The sequence below is a fragment of the Lycium barbarum genome, chromosome 4 (assembly GCF_019175385.1).
Source record: "Lycium barbarum isolate Lr01 chromosome 4, ASM1917538v2, whole genome shotgun sequence".
In the NCBI taxonomy this organism is placed as follows: Eukaryota; Viridiplantae; Streptophyta; class Magnoliopsida; order Solanales; family Solanaceae; genus Lycium; species Lycium barbarum.
Window position 1 is genome coordinate 147,349,576 of NC_083340.1, and position 21,458 is coordinate 147,371,033.

A 21,458-nucleotide genomic window follows, 5' to 3' on the forward strand; every position below is an offset into this window, starting at 1 on the left:
GGTATTTTATGTATATATTTTTTAAAAATAGTATAATACTATATGGTGGAACAGATGCTACAAAAGAGTTGAATGGTGCACTTGGTTGAAAGCTGAGTTAAGTACATAGATGTCTAGGGATCAGGCCCCACTTAATACATTTTTTCCTTTTTTTTTTTAATGGTGAACCCATGTTTTAGAAATCATAGATTCGCCTCTGATGTGGTCAAATCCCAATGCCTATTTAATTAGGGGTAGTTTAGTCAATTCACATATTTTTTTCCCAAGGAGTGAGTAGTTTCTCAAGGAATGTGCAAATGGCTAACTGGACTCTTTTTTTTATCCGGAGGTGAAGCCGATTGGCGGGCATCGACTTATAGCCTATATGGCCAAGTTTCTATGAAGCCAAAAGTGTTTATTCTTTCAACAACAAAAAAATGCTTGTTTTAGAGAGTTCAAGTATTTGGCCAAACTTAGAGATAAAAAAAGTTTTTTTTGAATAGTAATAGAAGCTAAAAGAAGTAGTTTTTCCTAAAAGTACTTTTGAAACTTTGGCCAAGCACAAATTGCGGCGCTAATATTAGAAAAAGTAATTTTACAACTTAATTAGCCAAACACAAATTGCTCTCTCCAAAAGTATTTTTTCAAAAAGCTCCTATGATAGAAAAGCACCGGTTAAAAATAAGAAAATTTTGAAAGCTTGATCAAACAGGCTATTATTCTCGAAATTTGCCTCCACAAAAGGTCCATTTCTTTACTAGTTTAGTGCATTTTCATTTTCTGAAGTGTTCACAAAATTTACTAAGAGATGACCGACCATATGGAGCATACCTCTCTGTATGACCATAAAGAGCATACCTCTATATGACCAACTTCAACTTCTTGAGTGTTTCTGGAAAAACTTTTGCATTTTAATTGAATATGTCCTAGTGATACCTCGTCTCATGTCCGCGAAATATTAAGTTGAAAACTCAATGATTCCAGTGGACGAAGATGGACAAGAATATTGAAGTATTTGGATTCCTTACAACTTTCATAGTCATCTCTATAGCCAAAAAAGTCATAATTTTCTAATGTCCCAAATCCTTGAAAACACCTCCTTTCTACAACACTCTGCAAACCAACCAGAAATAGTTTGTATGTTTGAAAAAGCCAGCATCTGGAGGATCTGATAAATATAATTTTCCGAATTCGATATGCCTGTTGCATCATTTCCCAAATTTGTTCTGGAAACCTTACATATATCAAAACTATATCTACTAGGCTTTATTCTGGATTTGAGAAATGAGTTGCAAATGTGGATGTATAGCTTCATAGTACTCTTTTAAAAGGTAGAACAAATTACATTTACATATAAAGAACAATATCGATGAACTAGTATCAGCAATCTCAAACTATTAATCTAGAGTTTCCCTTTTGTTAGTACATGTTACTCTAAACATCTTGATATAACTCGTTCGATTTTCATCCTACGCAAGGATGTTTAACAGAATCTACAAGTGCTATTTTCCTTTTAAGCTTAAAAAAATAGAAAGGAAACTAAACTTTGAATGGTAGATCAGCAAAACAAATAAAAATGATGATACAAGATCTTATCTCCTTAACTGAAAGTAAGAACAAATATCCATTCTTTTTACACTATGAACAATATTAAGTTGGTACTATTCATGACAAATCTGAACAATTCTTCCATCGCCGTCGTCATCATTATCAATTACCTCCTCATCTCATCTTCCTCACGCTCATCTTCCCCCATAGAGGAAAAACTGAATGAAGTTACGGAAGTCAATTATCTTGGGATCTTTTCTTTATACAGGCGAAAACTACAATTCACACATCATAAATCCTTATGCACCGAAGGCCGCATAATGAGGGCATTTAAGATCATTTTATTTTTATCATTTGACTAATTTAATTGCCATATTTATTAAATTAGTTTTGCTTATCAAAATAATTATATGGTCAGTCTAGAAGAAAATACCTATTTTACACAAATAAATTTGATAATTGTTTTAACGGAAAAGGGTAAAAAATTCCCTTAAACTATGTGAAATTGAACAAAAATTCCCTCTGCTAATAGTTTGGTCCAAAAATGCCCCAATTGTTATATTGTTATTTTATTGGGTCAAAAATGACCCTTTTCTAATAAACATATTGTTCTTTTTCTTTTTAAAACACATTCTTTTGCTAATAAAATTATTATTTTCAGAAAACCCTTTTCTTGTTTCCTTTCTTTTAAAACCTCTTTAACTAATAAAATAATGAGAATGAACTTTAAACCCAAGGATTATATTTGCAAATGTTTATCCTACTTCTATTTGGAAAAGAATAAGAAATAAAAATATTTACTTCCCATTATTTTTATTACTTAAAGGGATTTTAAAAGAAAAGAAACAAAAAAAGGTTTTTTTGGAAATAATATTTTATTAGGAAAAGAATGTGTTTTAAATGAACAGGAACACTATGTTTATTAGGAAAAGGGTATTTTTGACCCAATGAAGTAACAATCAGGGCATTTTTTGACCCAATGAAGTAACCAAGGGCATTTTTGTTCAATTTTGCATAGTTTAAGGCATTTTTTACCCTTTCCCGTTGTTTTAATTAACTATTCATCACTATTTATATTCACGAAATTAAGAATTTTTGTCTTCTTGTTAATTCAGAAAAATTAATATTTTCTAACAACGATGACTTGAAGAAAAGCAAGGAAAAACACTGCAATTGAACGAGTATTTATATACTTACGAGGATTGGAGATGCGAACATCCACGGGTTTGTTTCCGAGTTCTTCTTGTTCTTGTTGAATTCGTTCAGCAGAAGCGTTGAGTTTGGTTTCACAACAAATTAACTCAATTAGTTGCAGTGAGTCAATTTCTGCAAACTCAATGGGTATCTCTTTCAAATACCCGCATTCTTTAATCACAAGGCGCTCAAGGACAGGAAAATTGTCATCGGCGGCTATCCAGTCCTCGAGATCACAATCGTCAATTAGCAAAAGCTTCAATCGAGTAAATCCACCTGCAATTGGATGCCATTCTCCGCCCTCACAACCATTCCATTTCAGCTTCAGCACCTCAAGGTTAGGTATCTCACCTATGATGTTCAACTCCTCCCACCTTAGTTTAGTTCCACGCAACTTTAACTTATTGAGCGTTGCTGGAATATATTTTGCACTTAGAATGATCTGTAATGGTCCCCGAAAACTCAATGTTTCAAGTTGATGTAGATGGACAAGATTTTCGAGAAGTCTAGATTCTTTACAACTCTTATAGTCATCTGAATCTCCAGAGATTTCTAACTTTTTAGCATTTCGAATCCCTGAAATAACCTCCTTTGTGCAACTACTTGGAGACAAACCAGAAATAGTTTGTATGTTTGGAAAATATAAGTGTCTCTCTTCACCCACAGATACACTTGGGGGATTTGGCAAATAAAATGTTCCGAGTTCTAGATGCCTTAATTGCTTCAGTTCCCAAATTGTCTCTGAAACATTTCTAGATGCCGAATCATAACTTTTAACAATGAATGTTTGCAGATTCCATAACCTGCAAATTTCTGAAGGTATGTGAAAATCCCCGTACATTTCAAGGTACCTCAACCAAATGAGGCACAGTATCTCAGGAGGGAAGTTTTTGATCAATGTGCAGCTCAAGTCCAAGATTCCGAGTAAATTGAAATGATTAAGCGTTGGTTCGAGAGTATTTATATACTTACGAGTATTGGAGATGCGAACATCCACGGGTTTGTTTCCGAGGTCTACTTGTTCTTTTTGAATTCGTGCAGCAGAAGCCTCGAGTTTGGGTTCACACCAATCTAACTCAATTAGCTGCAGTGAGTCAATTTCTGCAAACTCAATGGGTATCTCATTCAAAGATCTGCAGAAGCTAATCAGAAGGCGCTCAAGGACAGGAAAATTGTCATTCGTGGCTTTCCAGTACTTGAGATGACAATCGTCAATTAGCAAAAGCTTCAATCGAGTAAATCCATCTGCAATTGGATGCCATTCTCGGCCCCGACAAGCATCTAAGAGCTTCAGCACCTCAAGGTTAGGTATCTCACCTATGATGTTCAAGTCCTCCCACAGTAGAAAAGTCTCTTCCAACTTTAACTTCTTGAGCGTTGCTGGAAAAGCTTTTGCACTTGGAATGGTCTGTAATGGTCCAGAAAAACTCAATTTTTCAAGTTGATGTAGATGGACAAGATTTTCGACAAGTCTAGATTCTTTACAACTTTTATAGTCATCTGAATCTCCAAAGATTTCTAACTTTTTAGCATTCTGAATCCCTGAAATAACCTCCTTTGTGCAACTACTTGGAGACAAATCAGAAATAGTTTGTATGTTTGGAAAATATAAGTCTCTCTCTTCACCAACAGATACACTTGGGGGATTTGGCAAATAAAATGTTCTGAGTTCCAGATGCCTTAATTGCTTCAGTTCCCAAATTGTCTCTGAAACATTTCTAGATGCCCAATCATAACTTTTAACAATGAATGTTTGAAGATTCCATAACCTGCAAATTTCTGAAGGTATGTGAAAATTCCCGTACATTGCAAGGTACCTCAACCAAATGAGGCACAGTATCTCAGGAGGGAAGTTTTCGATCAATGGGCGGCTCAAGTCCAAGATTCTGAGTAAATTGAAATGATTAAGCGTTGGTTCAAGAGTAAAAATTGTAAAAGAAAGAAAGAAAACAGAACGAGTTTGATTCAAGAGATTGTTGTCTTCATCATCTGTCTGCCTCCTTACCAAATGATGATGTCCAGGGGTAAGAAGGGCCCTATAAGAACCACGGACATCATATGCAATGTCTTTTATGACAAAAATATTTTGGCTTTTAGCTTCTCTCAAGCACAACTCATGTATTAGATCATGAACCTTACATGATTTAATTTTTGATTCATCCCTACTTTTCTTGCTGACGAGAACAAGACATCTGTCAACAAAATCTTGTACACACTTCTCAGCCTCCCCTTCCAAATCTTTTTCCGGCTTCAGAAAACCCTCCGCCATCCATAATCTCAATAATTTCTTCACTGGAATCTCACTGTTTTCTGGAAAAGTACCAAAATACAAAAGACATGCTTTTAGGTGATTGGGCAAGTGATTGTAACTCAATGCGAGCAAATGCAAACATTGTTTATCTGGATCATTTGTGACAAATGACTTGACATCTTTTGCAACACTTTCCCAATCTTCTATTGTCTTTTCTGATTTGGACAGAAGCCCAGCAATCACGACAATAGTTAGTGGTAACCCGTGACATTTGTCAACAATTTGCTTCCCAATAGACTCAAACTCAGATGTTAATGCTTCATTTGCAAATGCAATACTTCCAAAAAGGTTCCAACTCTCATCCGGATCCATGAAACCCATCTCCAAAGAATGATTCTCTGTACCAGCAGAATTAGCTACTTTAGTGTTACGGGTAGTCAACAGTATTCGACTCTCATTGTTTTCAATCGGAAAGCATTGCCTCACGTCATCCCATGCTTTATCGCTCCACATGTCATCCAACACAATTAAATATCTCCTCCTCTTTAAACTTTTTTGTAGCATGTCTGCGAGCTCTTGCTCATCGTCCATGTTAAATGAGTCACCCTTTGTAGAACGCAGAAGGCTCAACAAGATTTCCTTTACATTGTGCTGTTGAGATATAGTAGCCCAGGCACGGACATCAAAACGAGAACGAATGCACTCAGCATTGTAAACTTCTTTTGCTAAAGTTGTTTTTCCAATGCCTCCCATCCCGATGATTGGAATGACTTTGGTTTCACCAGAGTAGCCTCTGGTCAGATCTTCTAACAACCTTTTCCTTTGATCATCACGTCCAACCATATTGTTCTTAACATTAAGAATATCTTTTGCTGAACTTGAAAAATCTTGAACCAATGATTTCTTGGATGCATGTTTGCCTTTATCTTGAATCTTTGTTGACTCTTTCAAGACACGGTCAATGTCCCCTGCTATCCGTTGCAGGCTTTGACGGAACCTTCGACGTGCCTTTCTTTTCTGGCTTTTATTTTGTCCCTTTACAGTTTCTGTTAGTCTCAGTTGAATTGTGTATTCAACATCATTTGCAACTTCTTTTACCTTTGCTTCCAAATCTGTCATTTCCCCAGAAACATTGCTTTTCTCAAAGTTCTTGAGAAATACTTCCAATTTTTCATGAAGACGCAAAAATTCTTCTCTGTGATCACAGATTAGAGATTGCGATGACCAATAGGATGTCAAGAGAAGTTCAATTGTTCTCATGAGAGAAGCCACACTTGCATAAGCCATGTCTACTGTATTCTCGTTTGTACTTCGCAAATATGATCTGAAAGCTGCAAGTTGCAAGGGGTCAATGGTATTACAGATAACATGATTTGCCAAAAAAAAGGCAGGCATAAACTAAATAAGATCAGGTTATTCATTAGTCTTTGCTTTGAAACTTGAATTCGTACCCTTGTACAGGCATTGACTCTGTTTCATGTTACTACACATGATTTTACACTTAGTCGATAGAATCGTTTAATCTCTAACTCTTTGAATTTAGTTAAAGATTTAAGGAATAATAATATTTAACAGCGCCTAGGACTTATACCTACCGGTTACTAATAGACATGTATAAAAAAAAAATGTGAAAGTCTCTTTTTAACTATCTATCCTATGCCGCTTTATTCACCCTCAATACTTTGGATATGAAGTTCTCTTTGTTCGACAAATTCAATCAATCAGCTAAGATAAACAACGTAAAGTATGGCACCGTTAACCAGGGGCGGAGGAAGGGCCAAAGGGGTTCACGAACCTTCTTCCGCGGAAAATTACATTGTTTATACATGGTTGAAATTATTTTTTATGTATATATAGTAGACGTTGAACCCCCTTTGACCTCTTCGTGTGTTTACTTTTTCATATTTTGAACTCCGTTAGTGAAAATCTTGGCTCCACCACTGCAGTTAACTAATACTCCCTCCGGATCAAAAAGAGTGTCCACTTAGCCTTTTTATCTTGGGTCAAAAAGGGTGTCCCCTTATCAAATCAAGAAAAAATTAGAGTTTAAGTATTATACTTTCTTAAGGGGTGTGCAAGTAGCTAAGTGGACACCCTTTTTGATCCGGAGGGAGTATATTAAAGTCTCTTTTTTTCATGTTCAAGGCTATTATTTGGAAATTGCCTACAGATAAACAACGTAAGGTCCCCCTAGATGTGCTTTTAAGTATGATGGAATCATAAGTTTAACTAGCACAGTTATAGATCTAATTTCCCTCTTAAAATCATTCAGGGCCATATATCTGTGCACAAGTGTTGTTTTACTCCAATAAGTTTAATCAGATGACAGAGTAATTAATTAAGGGCAACTAACCTTTCAATAGCAGATGGGCAACAAGCTGCAAAAGCACTGCAAAAGAATACTAAGAGAAGAACACAAATATGAGTATCAGCAAACAAAATGGGTAAAGCATATAACATACAGTAGGTAAACAGCTTGAGAAAACAGTTTAAATAGTCCTTTAACTTTAAATAGCAGGTTCATTTAAGTCCCTATTATATAAGGCTGAACATAAATGGTCCTTTATCTTTGCAAAAAGGGTGCACTTTTGGTCCTGGTCAAGAAAAAACTTTTTAACTAAAGGAAAGATACTCCACTAAATACTCCAGATGTTTTTTACGGTTTAGCCATTACAAGGCAGCAAAAGGTGAAGATGAAAATAAATTTGGATTGAGTGGCCACACAGATGTTAATGTTTTGTCCATAATATCACAAAATCAAGTAAATGGATTGCAAGTTCTCAACAAAAATGAAGACCAGTGAATTGATGTAATCAAGAAAAATACCTACTTTATTCTAGAAGTTAATATTTTCTTAAGGAGTGTGATAAAGGTTAAGTGGTTAAATCGGAGGGAATAGTAGTCAAACTTAGATTTGCAAGACATAATTAATGTCCAAAAGAAAACTACTACAACATCAACATACACAGCATGATCCCCGAAGTGGGGTCTGGGGAGAGCGATGTGTACGCAGTCTTACCTCCACCTTGTGAAGGTAGAGAGGTTGTTTCCGATAGAGACTCGGCTCAAAAAACGCATAAACAAATCAAGTATGGAAAGGAAAGGCAGTAGTAAAAAACCCATGTTGGAAATAATGGAGAATAGAACAATAACAACAACAAATAATACGATAACCGAAGTAAGGAAAACAACATGTAATAATAAGATCAAAAAATAAGATAGTAGGAGAATAATAACACATCAATCAATTTTTCTTTAAATTATTTTTTCCTCTACATGTATTTTTAAGGGGAAAAAATTATAATTTCAGTGTTTCACCTATGCATATTACATAACAATCAAGTATCTATAAAACTATAGTTTCAGTGTTTCACCTATGCATATTACTACAAGTGTATTTAGCTCTAAAGTTTAATCAAATGATGAGTAATAATTAAGGGAAACTAATCCTTCAATGCAATATAGGAGATTTTGGAAATTAGCAGACTTGTTACAAAATCAGTGCAACAAAATACTTTGAGAAAAGAAAATTAAAAACACCAATATGAGTACAAAAAGACTGAGTAAAACACAAAAGATATAGCAGTAAGTACCAAAGATTAAATCAAGAGAAAAATGGCATACCTCTGAGTGACTAAAATGGTATTTTGTAAGGATAACCAACAGTTGCCTTCTTCTAAATTAGATGAGAACTTGGATAAGTGTTGCATATGGAGCAGCATACATCAATTATATTTTCTTAAAAAAGTTACTAAAAGATGATTATGTAGAGATATGCCTAATTTTTATATTAAAAAAAGATCGTGTTCAATTGTACCAATCATAAATTTTGCTTTTATATTAGCTGTCTGCCACTAAGCATTGATGGATTATTGAGTCAACAAATAATATGATAATGAGTAGAGAATCTAAACAAATCTTCAGCTCAAGAGCCAAAATGTTATTTAATAGTAAAAAAAAAAAAAAAAAGAGAGAGACAGGGGAAAGCTTTCTGACACATTCTAACTATTTGGAAGAGTGAGTTTCCTCACTTCTTCGTTGTCAGTTTCGTCGTCCGTTTGTGGGCCAAAAAAAAAAATTATGAGCCCACATATTTTAAACAACTATTAATATATAAAAAAAAATTGTGAGCTCACATATTTTAAACAACTATTAATATTTAAAAATAACTAATAATATTTAAAAAATTGTGAGTAATAAAAAAAAATAAAAAAAAAGTGGAACCCACCACATCCAAACTCACGAAAAAAAAAGTGAATCTCATATTAACAAAATCAAACAATATTAAAAAAAAAAAAGTGAATCCTATATTAAAAAATAAATAATGTTAAAAAAAAGTGCTTAGAAAATCAAACAATTAAATCAATAATGATGGATTCATTGTCACATGCGTATCAACCCATTAGAGGGAGCAAATGAAATTATTATACAGCAACATACTTAAAATACAAAAATGCTTAGAAAATCAAACAGTTAAATCAATAATGATGGATTTATTGCCACATGTGTATCAACCCATTAGTGGAGAAAATGAAATTATTGTACAGCAACATACTTAAAATACAAAAATGCTTAGAAAATCAAACAATTAAATCAATAATGATGGATTTATTGTCACATGCGTATCAACCCATTAGTGGGAGCAAATGAAATTATTGTACAGCAACATACTTAAAATACTTATATATATATATATATATATATATATATATATATATATATCCGTTTTCCAATTTTTGGAAAAAAAAATTGTGGGCCCATATAGCCTGATGGATTCATTGTCACATGCGTATCAACCCATTAGAGGGAGCAAATTGAATTATTGTACAACAACATACTTAAAATACAAAAGTGCTTAGAAAATTAAACAATTATATCAATAATGATGGATTTATTGTCACATGCGTATCAACCCATTAGTGTAAGCAAATGAAATTATTGTACAGCAACATACTTAAAATACTTTAAAAAAAAAGTGTGATCCCCATATTAAACATCAACCAATATTAAAAAATTCAAAAAAACACCAACCAATTAAGCATTTAAAAAAAAGTGTGGTCCCCATATTAAATATCAACCAATATTTAAAAAAAAAAAGTAAATAAAGTGGAACCCACCATCTCCAAACTCACGGGAAAAAAAAGGTGGACTCCATATTAATAAAATCAAGCAATATAAAAAAAATAAAAAAAAGTGAATCCCATATTAAAAAAAAATAATGTAAAAAAAAAAAGAGTGGAGACTTTATATTCGTACCAAACACTAATAGAATAAAGTTTTAGATACGGAGCACAAAGTACAATGTTATATTAATCGTGTTTTGAATATAGTATTCCATATTGACAAAATCAAGCAATATAAAAAAAAGTGAATCCTATATTAAAAAAACAAACAATGTCAAAAAAAAAGTGCAGACTTTGTATTCGTAACAAACACTAATATAATGAAATTTTAGATACGGAGCACGAACTATAATGTTATATTAATTGTGTTTTAAACATGGTATGTGTGTGTGTGTGTGTATATATATATATATATATATATATATATATATATATATATATATATATATATATTATATGCATAAAAATAGTGCAAGCTAATAATGTCCAAAAGGGTGGGCCCCATACTAAACAACACCAAGCAATATAAAAATAAAAAAGAAACTATATAAAGCATGGGTTTAAACCCATGCTTCGTCGTCCGTTGTCCCTTAAAAAAAAGGGGGGTGGGCCCCATACTAAATAACACTGAGCAATAAAAAAAAATGGAACTCACCATCTTCAAACTCATGGGAAAAAAAGTGGACCTCATATTATCAAACTCAAGCAATATAAAAAAAAAAAAAAAAAAAAGTGAACCCATATTAAAAAAAATATAATGTTAAAAAAAATAGTGCAGACTTTATATTCGTAGCAAATACTAATATAATAAAGTTTTAGATACGGAGTACAAACTACAATGTTATAGTAATCGTGTTTTGAACATAGTATATGTATATATATTATATGTATAAAAATAGTACAAACTAATAATGTCCAAAAAAAAAAAGTGTACCCCATAAAGGGTGGGCCCCATACTAAACGACATCAAGCAATATAAAAAAAAAAAGTGGATCCCACTATCTCCAAACTCACGGTAAAAAAAAGTGGACTCCATATTAACAAAATCATGTAATATCAAAAAAAAAAGTGAACCCCATGTTAAAAAAAAAAGTGCAGACTTTGTATTCGTAGTAAACACTAATATAATAAAGTTTTAGATACAGAGTACAAACTATAATGTTATATTAATCGTGTTTTGAATATATATATATATATAGTGCAAATTAATAATGTCAAAAAAAAAGTACACCCCCTATTAAAAAATCAAACAATATTCATGTAGTTTCCAATGTATCTTATTAAGTCAATAATGATGAATTCATTACCACGTGCGTGTCAATCCATGAAATTGCTTTTCTTCAAAAAGTTAAGTAGTCAAACCATACAATTTTTTTTTATTTATATTAGCTTGACATCTAGTCTAAATATTAAACTGTTGTATTTGCTATTCCGCCATGTCATTTATTTGTTATGTTTACTAAAATAAATATACTTAAAATATTTATATTTTAAAATAAGATAGAATTTAATTACTTTTTTATTTTTATTCTTACTCTAATAAATGTGAAAAGAAATTAATGTCGTAAAAACCATGCAAAAGATAACATGACAAGTAAAATGAGCTAAACCGAGAATATTTACTAAAAAATAAAAAATAGTATTTCTTCGTTTAAATAAAAAATCAATTTCTACTTTGTTTCGTTTTAAACATGTAAAATTAATTTAATAATTTGAATTAGAATTGTCCAAATCAAAATTTGATAAAAAATAATAAGTATTTCACACCTTTAAATTAATCAAATTAAAATTGAAAGTATCAACTGATGCTTAAATATTACTATTGTTTTATCTCAAAGAGAGGAAAATAGTTTCCTTTTAATCAAGTCTTCTCTTTTAAAAAATATTAATAAATTTGTTGATTTTGTGTTCATAGCGAACATTAATATAATAAAATTTTAGATACGGAGCACAAACTACAGTGTTATATCAATCGTGTTTTGAACATAATATATACTCTTTATATATATATTATCACTATTCAAAAACAACTATATACACATAAATGCACTATAATTTACAGTGTTGGGCCCGTGCGCAGCACTGGCATAGGCCGTCTAGTAAAGTGAATATGGACTCAATTATCAAGAGTACCTTTAGTTTGTACAAAGTATTTTAATTTTTTGTTCGGTGGGAGAAATAGCTAAATATGTTAATAATAAAATAAGACTATAAAGTTTACTTTATACATAATTAGTGGAAAATGTTGAGATTTGCCCTTTTACTTTGCAAAAGGTTTAATTAACTGTGCCCCGAGTTAGAAGTTCGGCCATCTATATGATTTGTCATTGGAAATTTTGGCTCGAAAGTTGCCCTTTGTTAATAGCGGGGCCATAGCTGAACCAAACTTTTAACACTACGAAAATCTGGACTTTTTCTCTATTATAAACTCCATGAATTAGTCACTAATTATTAAGATCAGTGTAGAAACTTGCCATGTGGCAACACTAAAGTTACATTGACACATAAACGCAGCTTCAAATCAACCCAAAAAACTCAAAAAATTCCTCCATGGCACAACCAAAATGTTCTCATAGCTAAAGAAAAGAGAAAAAATATAATCCCTTTTGCACTTTTGATAAAGTGAGATTAGGAAGTAAAAATATTACTTTCAAATTTTTTATTAGTTAAAAGAATTTTAAAAGAAAAGAAATAAGAAAAGGTTCTTTAAAAACAAATTTTTTATTCGGGAAAAAATGTGTATAACATGAAAAGAAACAATACGTTTATTAGGAAAATGATATTTTTGACTCAATTAGGTAACAGGACATTTTTTGACCAAACTATTAATGGCAGAGACATTTTTAGACCAAACTATTAACATACGACATTTTTTGTTCAATTTCGCATAATTTAAGGTCGTTTTTGTAACACCCCGTACCTTTAACGTAAGCTTCGACCATGATCCTAGGCTTAGAAAATCAGATAAAGAATATAGGAATTGGAATTTTCCTGTTCAGTTGTAAGATGGGGGTTTACGCCTATGAACAGTGACCGTATTTCAGTATACGGGCCGTAATTCAAGTCGTATACTGGTACCAAGGATTTCTGAGCATTCTGGAATTTAGCATTCGGATGTCAAATGGTTAAATACGGACTGTATTTCAAAATACGGCTCGTATTTCAAAATGTATTTGGAATTTGGGAAAACTTCCTTGATGAAAGTTGTAGAGCTTTGAAATACCTTTCTAACAGTGTATTATGGGGGTCAAACGGACATGTGTGCAAAGAGTTGTGGCCATTTTACTGAAGAGACGCAGTGCAGTCCGTATTTCAAAATACGGCCAGTATTTAACTGGGCTGAAAATTTAATTTTTCAGAACAGTATATATTCGTCCATATCAGTTCAAATAATTATTTTTCATTCCTTCAAGCCCTAGAACGACCTCCTATCCTCTTCCATCATCAAGAACACCAAGGTAAGACTACTTTAATTATTCCAACTCAATTCTAACATATACTCTAATAATCTATGCAAGAAATTATTGTTCCTAAACTAGGGTTTTCAAGAAAACCCATCTCAAGGTTCAAGAATTCAAGATTTTGGAAATCTTCTTCAAAGCTCAAGTTTTGGAGCGACTAAGGTATGTAGAGTTACTATCTACGTGTGGAAACATCATTATTCTTCCCCACGCCTCATAATTCATAAATTATGATTCTCTACGAAAACTAGAGTTTTCTATATCATGCTCATGACAACTCTAGGTCCATGTTCATGATTATATTATGTATGAATTGCTATTATTCTATCATTGTGTTCTTAATAACTCCATATGATTATTGAGAATCAGTCCGTAATCCATGAAAACCCATATCTTGTATTCCATGGGTTCTTGCGGGCATGTTTTTAACTAAGAATAATTATTTCATGAATATCCTACATGTCTACAAGTTTTCATGCAACTATATTATATAATTATTTTCATGCTATGATACAAGATACATACATGCTAAATACAAGTTACTTCATGAAACCATGTTTATAAATTATTTCGTGAAATCATGATTACAAGTCAAGTACAAGTTAATTCAGGAAAATCATGGGCTTCTTAGCCAATTATATCATGTTCATGTTTTTGGGAGTTGCACGAATTACCGAGAAGGCTCAGATAGCCTGAAACTATGTAGCCACCATAGGACAAGGATCGCTCCGCCCAGTTAGGACAATACCTTAATTTTACACTGAATGGATCCATCAGGCACGTGGCACGTTACCACCTTATACCCTGGCAAGGTATGAGGGCTCTGCTAGTCCGGCGAGGTACCAGACTCCACGTACCCACGTGGTGATATCACATGGTCGATTTATGAAATGCTCTCCCTACTTATCATGTTTTACTTATGTTATATATATATACTCATGCTCATGCTCATGCTCATGCTCATGTCCAGGTTTTCAATTTCAGCTCTTATCATGTTATTCCATGTCCCATGTTATTTCTTTCAGTTGCTTTACATACCAGTACATTCAATGTGCTGACGTCCCCTTTTATTGTCCGGGAGCCTGCATTTCATGATGCAGGTACTGATATACAGGACAACACATCTGCTTAGTAGGACAATATTCGTATCAGCTTATTGGTGAGCCCCATCTCATTCAGGGTTTAGTCAACTTTTGTTTTATGATTAGTTATGCATCTAAGGTATGCTGGGGGCCATGTCTCAGTAAGTATGTTTTTCAGTCAGACTCATGATAGAGGTTTCATAGACTAGACAAGTCAGTTATGTTATGTCAGACATTCGAAGTCGCATAGCCATTTTGGCTCATTCATGTTATTTCCGCACTCATGTTTAAACAAGTTTTTTTATTAAGTATTATGACTTACTACGTTTTATAAAGGCTCATCACGCATACACGTTATATTCCGCTCATGTTATGCCTCATGATGATTCGGCAAGCCATGTGGTTCGCTCGATCACATGCAATAAGGCACCGAGTGCCGTGTTTCGCCCAGGCCATGGTTCGGGGCGAGACAGTTTTTTACCCTTTTTCGTTTAATAAATCAACAAGTGCTAGCTCTTTTCCCTCCATGATGAATCGGAACAATTCTTTCAGTCATCATCATTATTATCATCAGCTGAATGAAGTAATAGAAGTAAGATTTCTTGGGGTCTTTTCTCAATACAAGCCAAAACAATAATTCGCACATTATGTTGTTTTGCTCTAATAACTTTAATCAAATGATAGAGTAATTAATTAAGGGAAACTAAACCTTCAATGGAAGATCATAAGCAATATAATACAACTGTTAAAATCACAGCAAGACAAATTTGAGAGAAGAAAAGACCATATGAGTATCAACAAACAAATGGGTAAAGCATAAAACACTATACGTAATTGCAAATATATCCTTATTTAAAGTTAATGTGAACGCTAGAATATGTTCAACTTTGGTCCCTTTAAAAAACATAAGCTTACATATATACTTGTCGTATTCAGTGTTTTAAAAGGCAGTTTCCGGACTTGTTCTGGGCTCACCTCGGGGCGGGACACTGGAAAAATGCCTCGGGGCTCACGTGCGGGGCTTAGTTCCTGTAAGGCTTACGCCTTAAGCGCCCGACTGTAGCCCTAAACACGCCTAACGCTCAGGGTTCGCTTAACAATTCTTACACAAATTATATACTTATTAAATTTCTTAATTAAAATCGTTAACCCTCATAATTTTTTAACAAATGAATGATACTTAATAGTTTATCATCTATAGAAATAAAATAAGATTGGGTGTAACTCAACTAACAAGTTGTTGTATTTGCATATTTACTATTTGAGAACATCGTGAGGGTGAATATCACATAATATTTCCTTTAAAAATACATAGCCGAATTGTACTTTTCACTTGTTATTAATCTTTTGTCCTATGTATCAAAATTATCATATTTTATTATTTCGCTATTTGAAAGTAATTTTATTTTTATTCATGAAGAAGTTACGTTTTAATTATAGTACTGATAAGTTTATTGATTATTTGCTTGTAGGGAGAAAAAATGAATTGTATGATAGTAATATTGTTTTAAGAAATTGTTATTTTTTCATTATTTGAAAGTTAAGACGTTAGAGTTGATTTGCATTTCATATAATAGCCTTTATATCATTGTAAAAACTTAGTTTTGTACATAATTTATAATGTAAAACATAATGAGATGATGTTTCTGAAAATATAACGTAATTTGTAATAAAAGATCCTGAAGGACAATGTTGGTGTCTGCTCACATTGAGTTACAACCATTTGCGCCTTCTGTATTTGTGAAATTTTTTCAGAATACAGAGAGATTCCGATACAGAGGTTGGTGCGTGAAATTATGGATAGCCGAGGGATTCTTGATTTTGAAAAGAGATGCTTGGAAGGAGATATGTCTAGTTCTTGCAGGATAATGTGAATCCTACTCTCCATTACACTATGTTCCTAGTTTATTATCTACATAACTTGTCATATGTCCCACTGAATAAACAAACAAACAAACAAAAAAATTGGTGCAAAGGTTTTGTTGATAATTGAAACATATTCACTTAATACGCCAAAGAAATGCCTTTCCTTTTAAAAAAAAATAAGTGCACAATCATTGAAATGAAGGAGATTTAGTTTTCCTTTTTGGTCAAGTTTCTCTGATTCCAGAGCTCGAATTTAAGAACTCCGATTAAGAATGGAAGGATTTCATCTATTCAAACGATATTTCTGGATAATAGCCGCCTTCAGTTTTGCTGGTGTGGTTCTTGAGCTTCTAAAGTGGAGATATGTTGTGATTTTCCACCTTTCATCATATTATATTTTCTTGACTTGACTTATTACCATCAATCAAAACTTAATTGCAGGTTAACCAGCTAATGTGAACACATAATTTGTCATTTTGTAATTGTCTACCTAGTATGAAGTTTGATGCAACGGTTGGTATACCTGACATGGTCCTCCTTATCCGTTTTGAAGGTATCTGAGGCAACTGTAATGTGGAGAACAGTTGACATACCTAACACATAAAAAAGTCTTGCTTTATGCAGATATGATGGTCCAAATCTACGGTTAAATTAGTTACAGAGGGTGTCAAATTAAAAACCAGTTAAAAGTGATCAGAAGCAGAGAGCTCTTGACTTTGTTACTCTGAGAATTTCAAATTAAGAGCATTATGGAAATAATCATCGCTTAATTAATTGTCGGAATTAATTTTACGTACCGCGAAATAATAGACGATTAGCAACAAAAAAAAGTCCCCCTACGTTGGATTTTTATGAACATTATTAGATTACGGACTAACTAATTAAATTTCATTCCCTATTAGTAAAACACATATATGGTTCATAGTCATTGATTCACTGATACTTTACAAACGAACTATGACACATATGTATATTGAAGTAGTTTTGAAAGAGAAATAACATTAGTAATTTACATAATCTAGGGAAGGAAGCATGGTGCACATGGACCCGTTGATTCATTGTCCTTTATATTTGTGAAAGGGCACACTTTTGGTCCTGGTCAAAGAGAAAACACTTTTAACCGAAGGAAAGGATGCTCCAGTAATTATACCCGATCCGTTCCTTTTGCTTCTCCCTTATATTAAAATAGAATTTCTTTTACTTGTTATTTTAGTAAATCAAGAGAGATTTTTTCCCCCAATATTACCCGTATCATTAAATAACTATATAAAGTACTACTCCCTCCGGTTCATAATAAGTATCCACTTAGTCTTTAGATTTTGGTTCAAAATAAGTGTCAACTTATGTAATCAAGAAGAAATTAATTATTTTCTTCTAAATTTACCCCAATTTAGATAAGTTAGTTTTTATGTAATCAAGAAACTATATTAATTAGGTAGTACATTAAATTAAGGGTAGTTTAGTCAAAATACTTATTTTATTTTAGGAGTTAGTATTTTCTTAAGGGGTGTGCTAAATGCTAAGTGGTTAAATTGGAGGGAGTAGTAGTCAAATTTAGATTTTCAAAATATAATTAATAAGGTTAATTTATTAAAACAGACCCCTAATAAATACTACTCCTTCCGTCCCAATTTAAGTGTCTTAGTTTGACTAGACACAAAGTTTAAAATAACAAATGAGACTTTTGAATCATGTGGTCTAAAACTAAAAGTGTGTGTGATGTGGGCCAATTTTCTTTAAATCTTGTGGTCTTAAACATGAGCATGTGATGTTGAAATTAAATAGTTATAAAATATAGAAAGAAACACTCTTTTTGGGATAGAACAAAAAGGAAAGTAAGACACTTAATTGTAACGGAGGGAGTAGTACTTTCTTAAAGGGAATGCGAAGTCAACATGGGCCAAATAAAAAGGAATGGTGGGAGTAACATACTAAAATAAACCAAACAAGTGTTTATGTACATTAGTAAGAAATGGGTTATTTACGGTTTAGCATTAGCAGCATAAGGTGAAGATGAAAATAAACTTGGATCAAGTGGCCACACAGATTTTACTGTTTTGTTCATAATATCACAAAATCAAGTAAATGGATTTCAAGTTGTCAAGAAAATGGAGATGAGATGAGTGATTCTGATTCAGACTTTTGATTTTTTTGAGTTTATGATATTACTAGGTTTATCATTATTAGAGTTTATGATATTACTAGGTTTATCATTATTAGAGTTTATTGCCACAATTCTTGAAAAACTTGGAATCATCTTTTGGCACTATTATGGATATGTAATGATCAAAAGTAGATTCAAACACCATTGCGTTTGAATGATCTCGGTTGGTTGCTTTTTGTTCATATAATGCATATAAGTCTAGTTGTTGGTTTGGCCAGTTCAATGGCTCTGTATGATGGGTTCCCGCCCGAAATATTTGATCTTAGGTGCATTTTCCACTGGAATATTATTGTTCATATACGACCGGACTGATACCTGTTAAATCTTTTCCTAGAATGTTCATTAATAAATATGAAAGAGAAAAAAAAAATCCCAAATTCTCTAGACAATGGATACAAAATTTGACTTCTAGTCTTCTACTTAGTATTGGCAATAGGTTTGAAAAAGTATCTAAAACATCAAATTTAGATATTTATACTAGCAGAAAAAAATGTAAGGCCATGCTTTAGCACTGTGCAAGAAAATGGAAGAGCTCAATTCTAGGCTCTCTTTCAGAAAGGAAAAATGGTAGTACAAAAAAGAGGGGTTTATGGTATGTACTAAACAAATTGATGATAGTAAAATTGATGATAGTTTATCATTTGTCGAACTATATATCATTAAATTAGACTCTTAATCTAATTTCACAGTTAATTGTAAGGAAAACCAATTTCACCCATAAGTGAGGGAAGATATTTTCGCCTCCTTTGACGGAAGGTGATGGCCAAACATCAAAAATAACTTCATGAAAAACATTTTTTGGGAAAACATGACTTCCGCCATACAACACAGGATCCACAAAAAATAACGCCCTCAAGGCAAATCCGAAAATTATAATAAGGCATTTGAGGACTTCTGGCGAACTGATATTTTCTTTTCTTGAGCGAGCAACATTTTATCTTTTTAAGGATTTTTTTTTTTATATAATTCAAACATAGTATTTAATAATATTTATATGATCTTTTAAATATGTGTATTCATCTGTATATAGAAACAGTAGAACACGTCAGAGTGCAGCACAATCTGGTGCCTATGTCCTCAAATACAACACCAACATAACACTATTGAGGAGATATTGAATTTTCGGAAGGATAAAATACGTATATATACATATTAAGGAGAAAAATATTTACGAAATGTGGCGATAGTGTTCTATTTACAAAAGTTTGTTTTTTATAGGACTTGCCTCAGTGGGATCTGAACCTGATACTTCATACTCGGGTGTCAAATGGACAGGTTGGGCTGAATTTAGCGGGTCAAAATGGGCTGGGGTAATAAATGAGCGGGTCAAGGGCTGAAATGGGTTGGGCTGAAATGACTAAAAAACAGGACATAACCCAATCCACCCAACTATTACTAAGTTTTGAATTCTTCATTTGTTTACTTATAATTTGTTTAAGTACCTAAATGGACTGAATTAAGCGGATCAAAATGAACAGGGTCAATAAAACAAGTGGGTCATTAACCCGCGCCAAATCCTTTGCTAAGCCCTCTGACCTTTCTAATCCTGTGTTCCTGAACTCAGCATCTGTAATCAAATGAAAGAGATTAGCTCCCGTTTATCCATATAAAATTTACTTTTTTTTCAAGAACAATTTCAAAACCAGCATTTGTCATACATTGCACTGATTTTTTGAAAAATATATTGCAGATGAGTTTCAAGTTTGAAAAAGTGATTTTGACCAGCTTTCAAGTGATTGTTTTTTCACTCACAAAATTTCACCTTTTTTCAAGTTAAACACAACTCAATCTTCCAATATCCATTTTTCAACTATTCTTCAAATATCACATTTTCATGTACGCCTATTATGATTCTGTTTTTCTACCAAGTCACTCATTTAGGCATCCCGGTGGAGATGGAAATTGAAAGGCATAGTTTTACTTGTCTTTGCTGTATGTGAAAACCAAGTATTTTGTACAACTCCCTATGTAAAAGTAAAACAACTTCATGTTGTAAACCCCATTAATGAAAAGTATTAATTAATCTAAGTGTTAGGATAGGTAGTCCGGGTTAATGCGGAATTATCAAAATAGCGTAGTAAAATGACAGTAACAAAGATAATAAGGAGATAAGGATTTAACGTGGTTCGGTCAATGTGACCTATGTCCACAAGCGGAGAAGAACAAATTTTACTATACCACTAAGAGTACAATAGAGAGTACAAAATTAGAGTAAATACTCTAATAACCCAAAGGTATCCCACGAGAATAATCTCACAGAATCACTCCAAAGAAGGATTCGCGTTTCCCAACACCCACCTCTCTTAACATAATACTCTTACAAAATATACACAAAGGTATAGAAAAGAAAAGAAAGGCAGAAGAGGACTCTCTTAATTTGTGAAGATGTCGGTGTTTTCAAATGAGAGCCGAAGGCTCTTTATATAGGAATGGCTGCCACCATTTGGACCAATCAAATTGCTTGGACTTACAACTGTGAATTTGCAAATCGCAAATGCAATTTGCCACCGGCCAAAACAAGTTACAAGTCTTGCAGAGTTATCACTGGTAACATGACCAACACTTGCCAAACCAAGTTGTATGTGTACATGTTTCCTTTTCTTTCTTTCTTTCTTTTTTTTCCTTTTCTTTTATCGCAAACAAAATGAGTCCATTTTAACAAATCTAAGCACAGATTTACTAAACCTAAAGCCGAAACAAGTTAAGAGAGAAAAAGGAGGCGTGGCAGACCAGTCCTGCGGTCATTAATCAAAGCTGAAATGCAACCGATTGGGTACAAAAACAACAGCA

The 21,458-nt window shown here is 32.9% G+C and overlaps 1 protein-coding gene across 3 annotated transcripts; it reads right to left on the reverse strand.

The window, feature by feature from the left end:
• Nucleotides 1-1,459: 1,459 nt before the first annotated feature.
• Nucleotides 1,460-8,919, reverse strand: LOC132636952 (putative late blight resistance protein homolog R1B-16). Of its 3 annotated transcripts, none has more exons than XM_060354062.1 (4): nucleotides 8,597-8,919; nucleotides 7,326-7,374; nucleotides 2,725-6,303; nucleotides 1,460-1,802 (listed from the first exon to the last, which is right to left on the reverse strand). In XM_060354062.1, the coding sequence occupies exons 3-4, from the start codon at nucleotides 6,257-6,259 to the stop codon at nucleotides 1,765-1,767; spliced, it is 3,573 nt and encodes a 1,190-aa protein (XP_060210045.1). In that variant the 5' UTR covers nucleotides 6,260-6,303; nucleotides 7,326-7,374; nucleotides 8,597-8,919; the 3' UTR covers nucleotides 1,460-1,764. The 3 variants fall into 3 exon arrangements, with proteins under 3 accessions (XP_060210045.1, XP_060210043.1, XP_060210044.1); XM_060354060.1 differs by having other exon boundaries at nucleotides 1,460-1,745; nucleotides 8,597-8,916; XM_060354061.1 differs by lacking the exon at nucleotides 8,597-8,919 and having other exon boundaries at nucleotides 1,460-1,745; nucleotides 7,326-8,590.
• Between the last annotated feature and the right edge of the window lie 12,539 nt (nucleotides 8,920-21,458).

Bases quoted from the DNA above. Each gene is read 5' to 3' on its own strand.
- LOC132636952 (XM_060354060.1), bottom strand. From the start codon at position 6,259: ATGGCTTATGCAAGTGTGGCTTCTCTCATGAGAACAATTGAACTTCTC. The intron at 1,746-2,724 runs GTAAGTATATAA...AACTTCATTCAG, and splicing joins TGTTCGCATCTCCAATCCTC to TTTTTCCTCTATGGGGGAAG.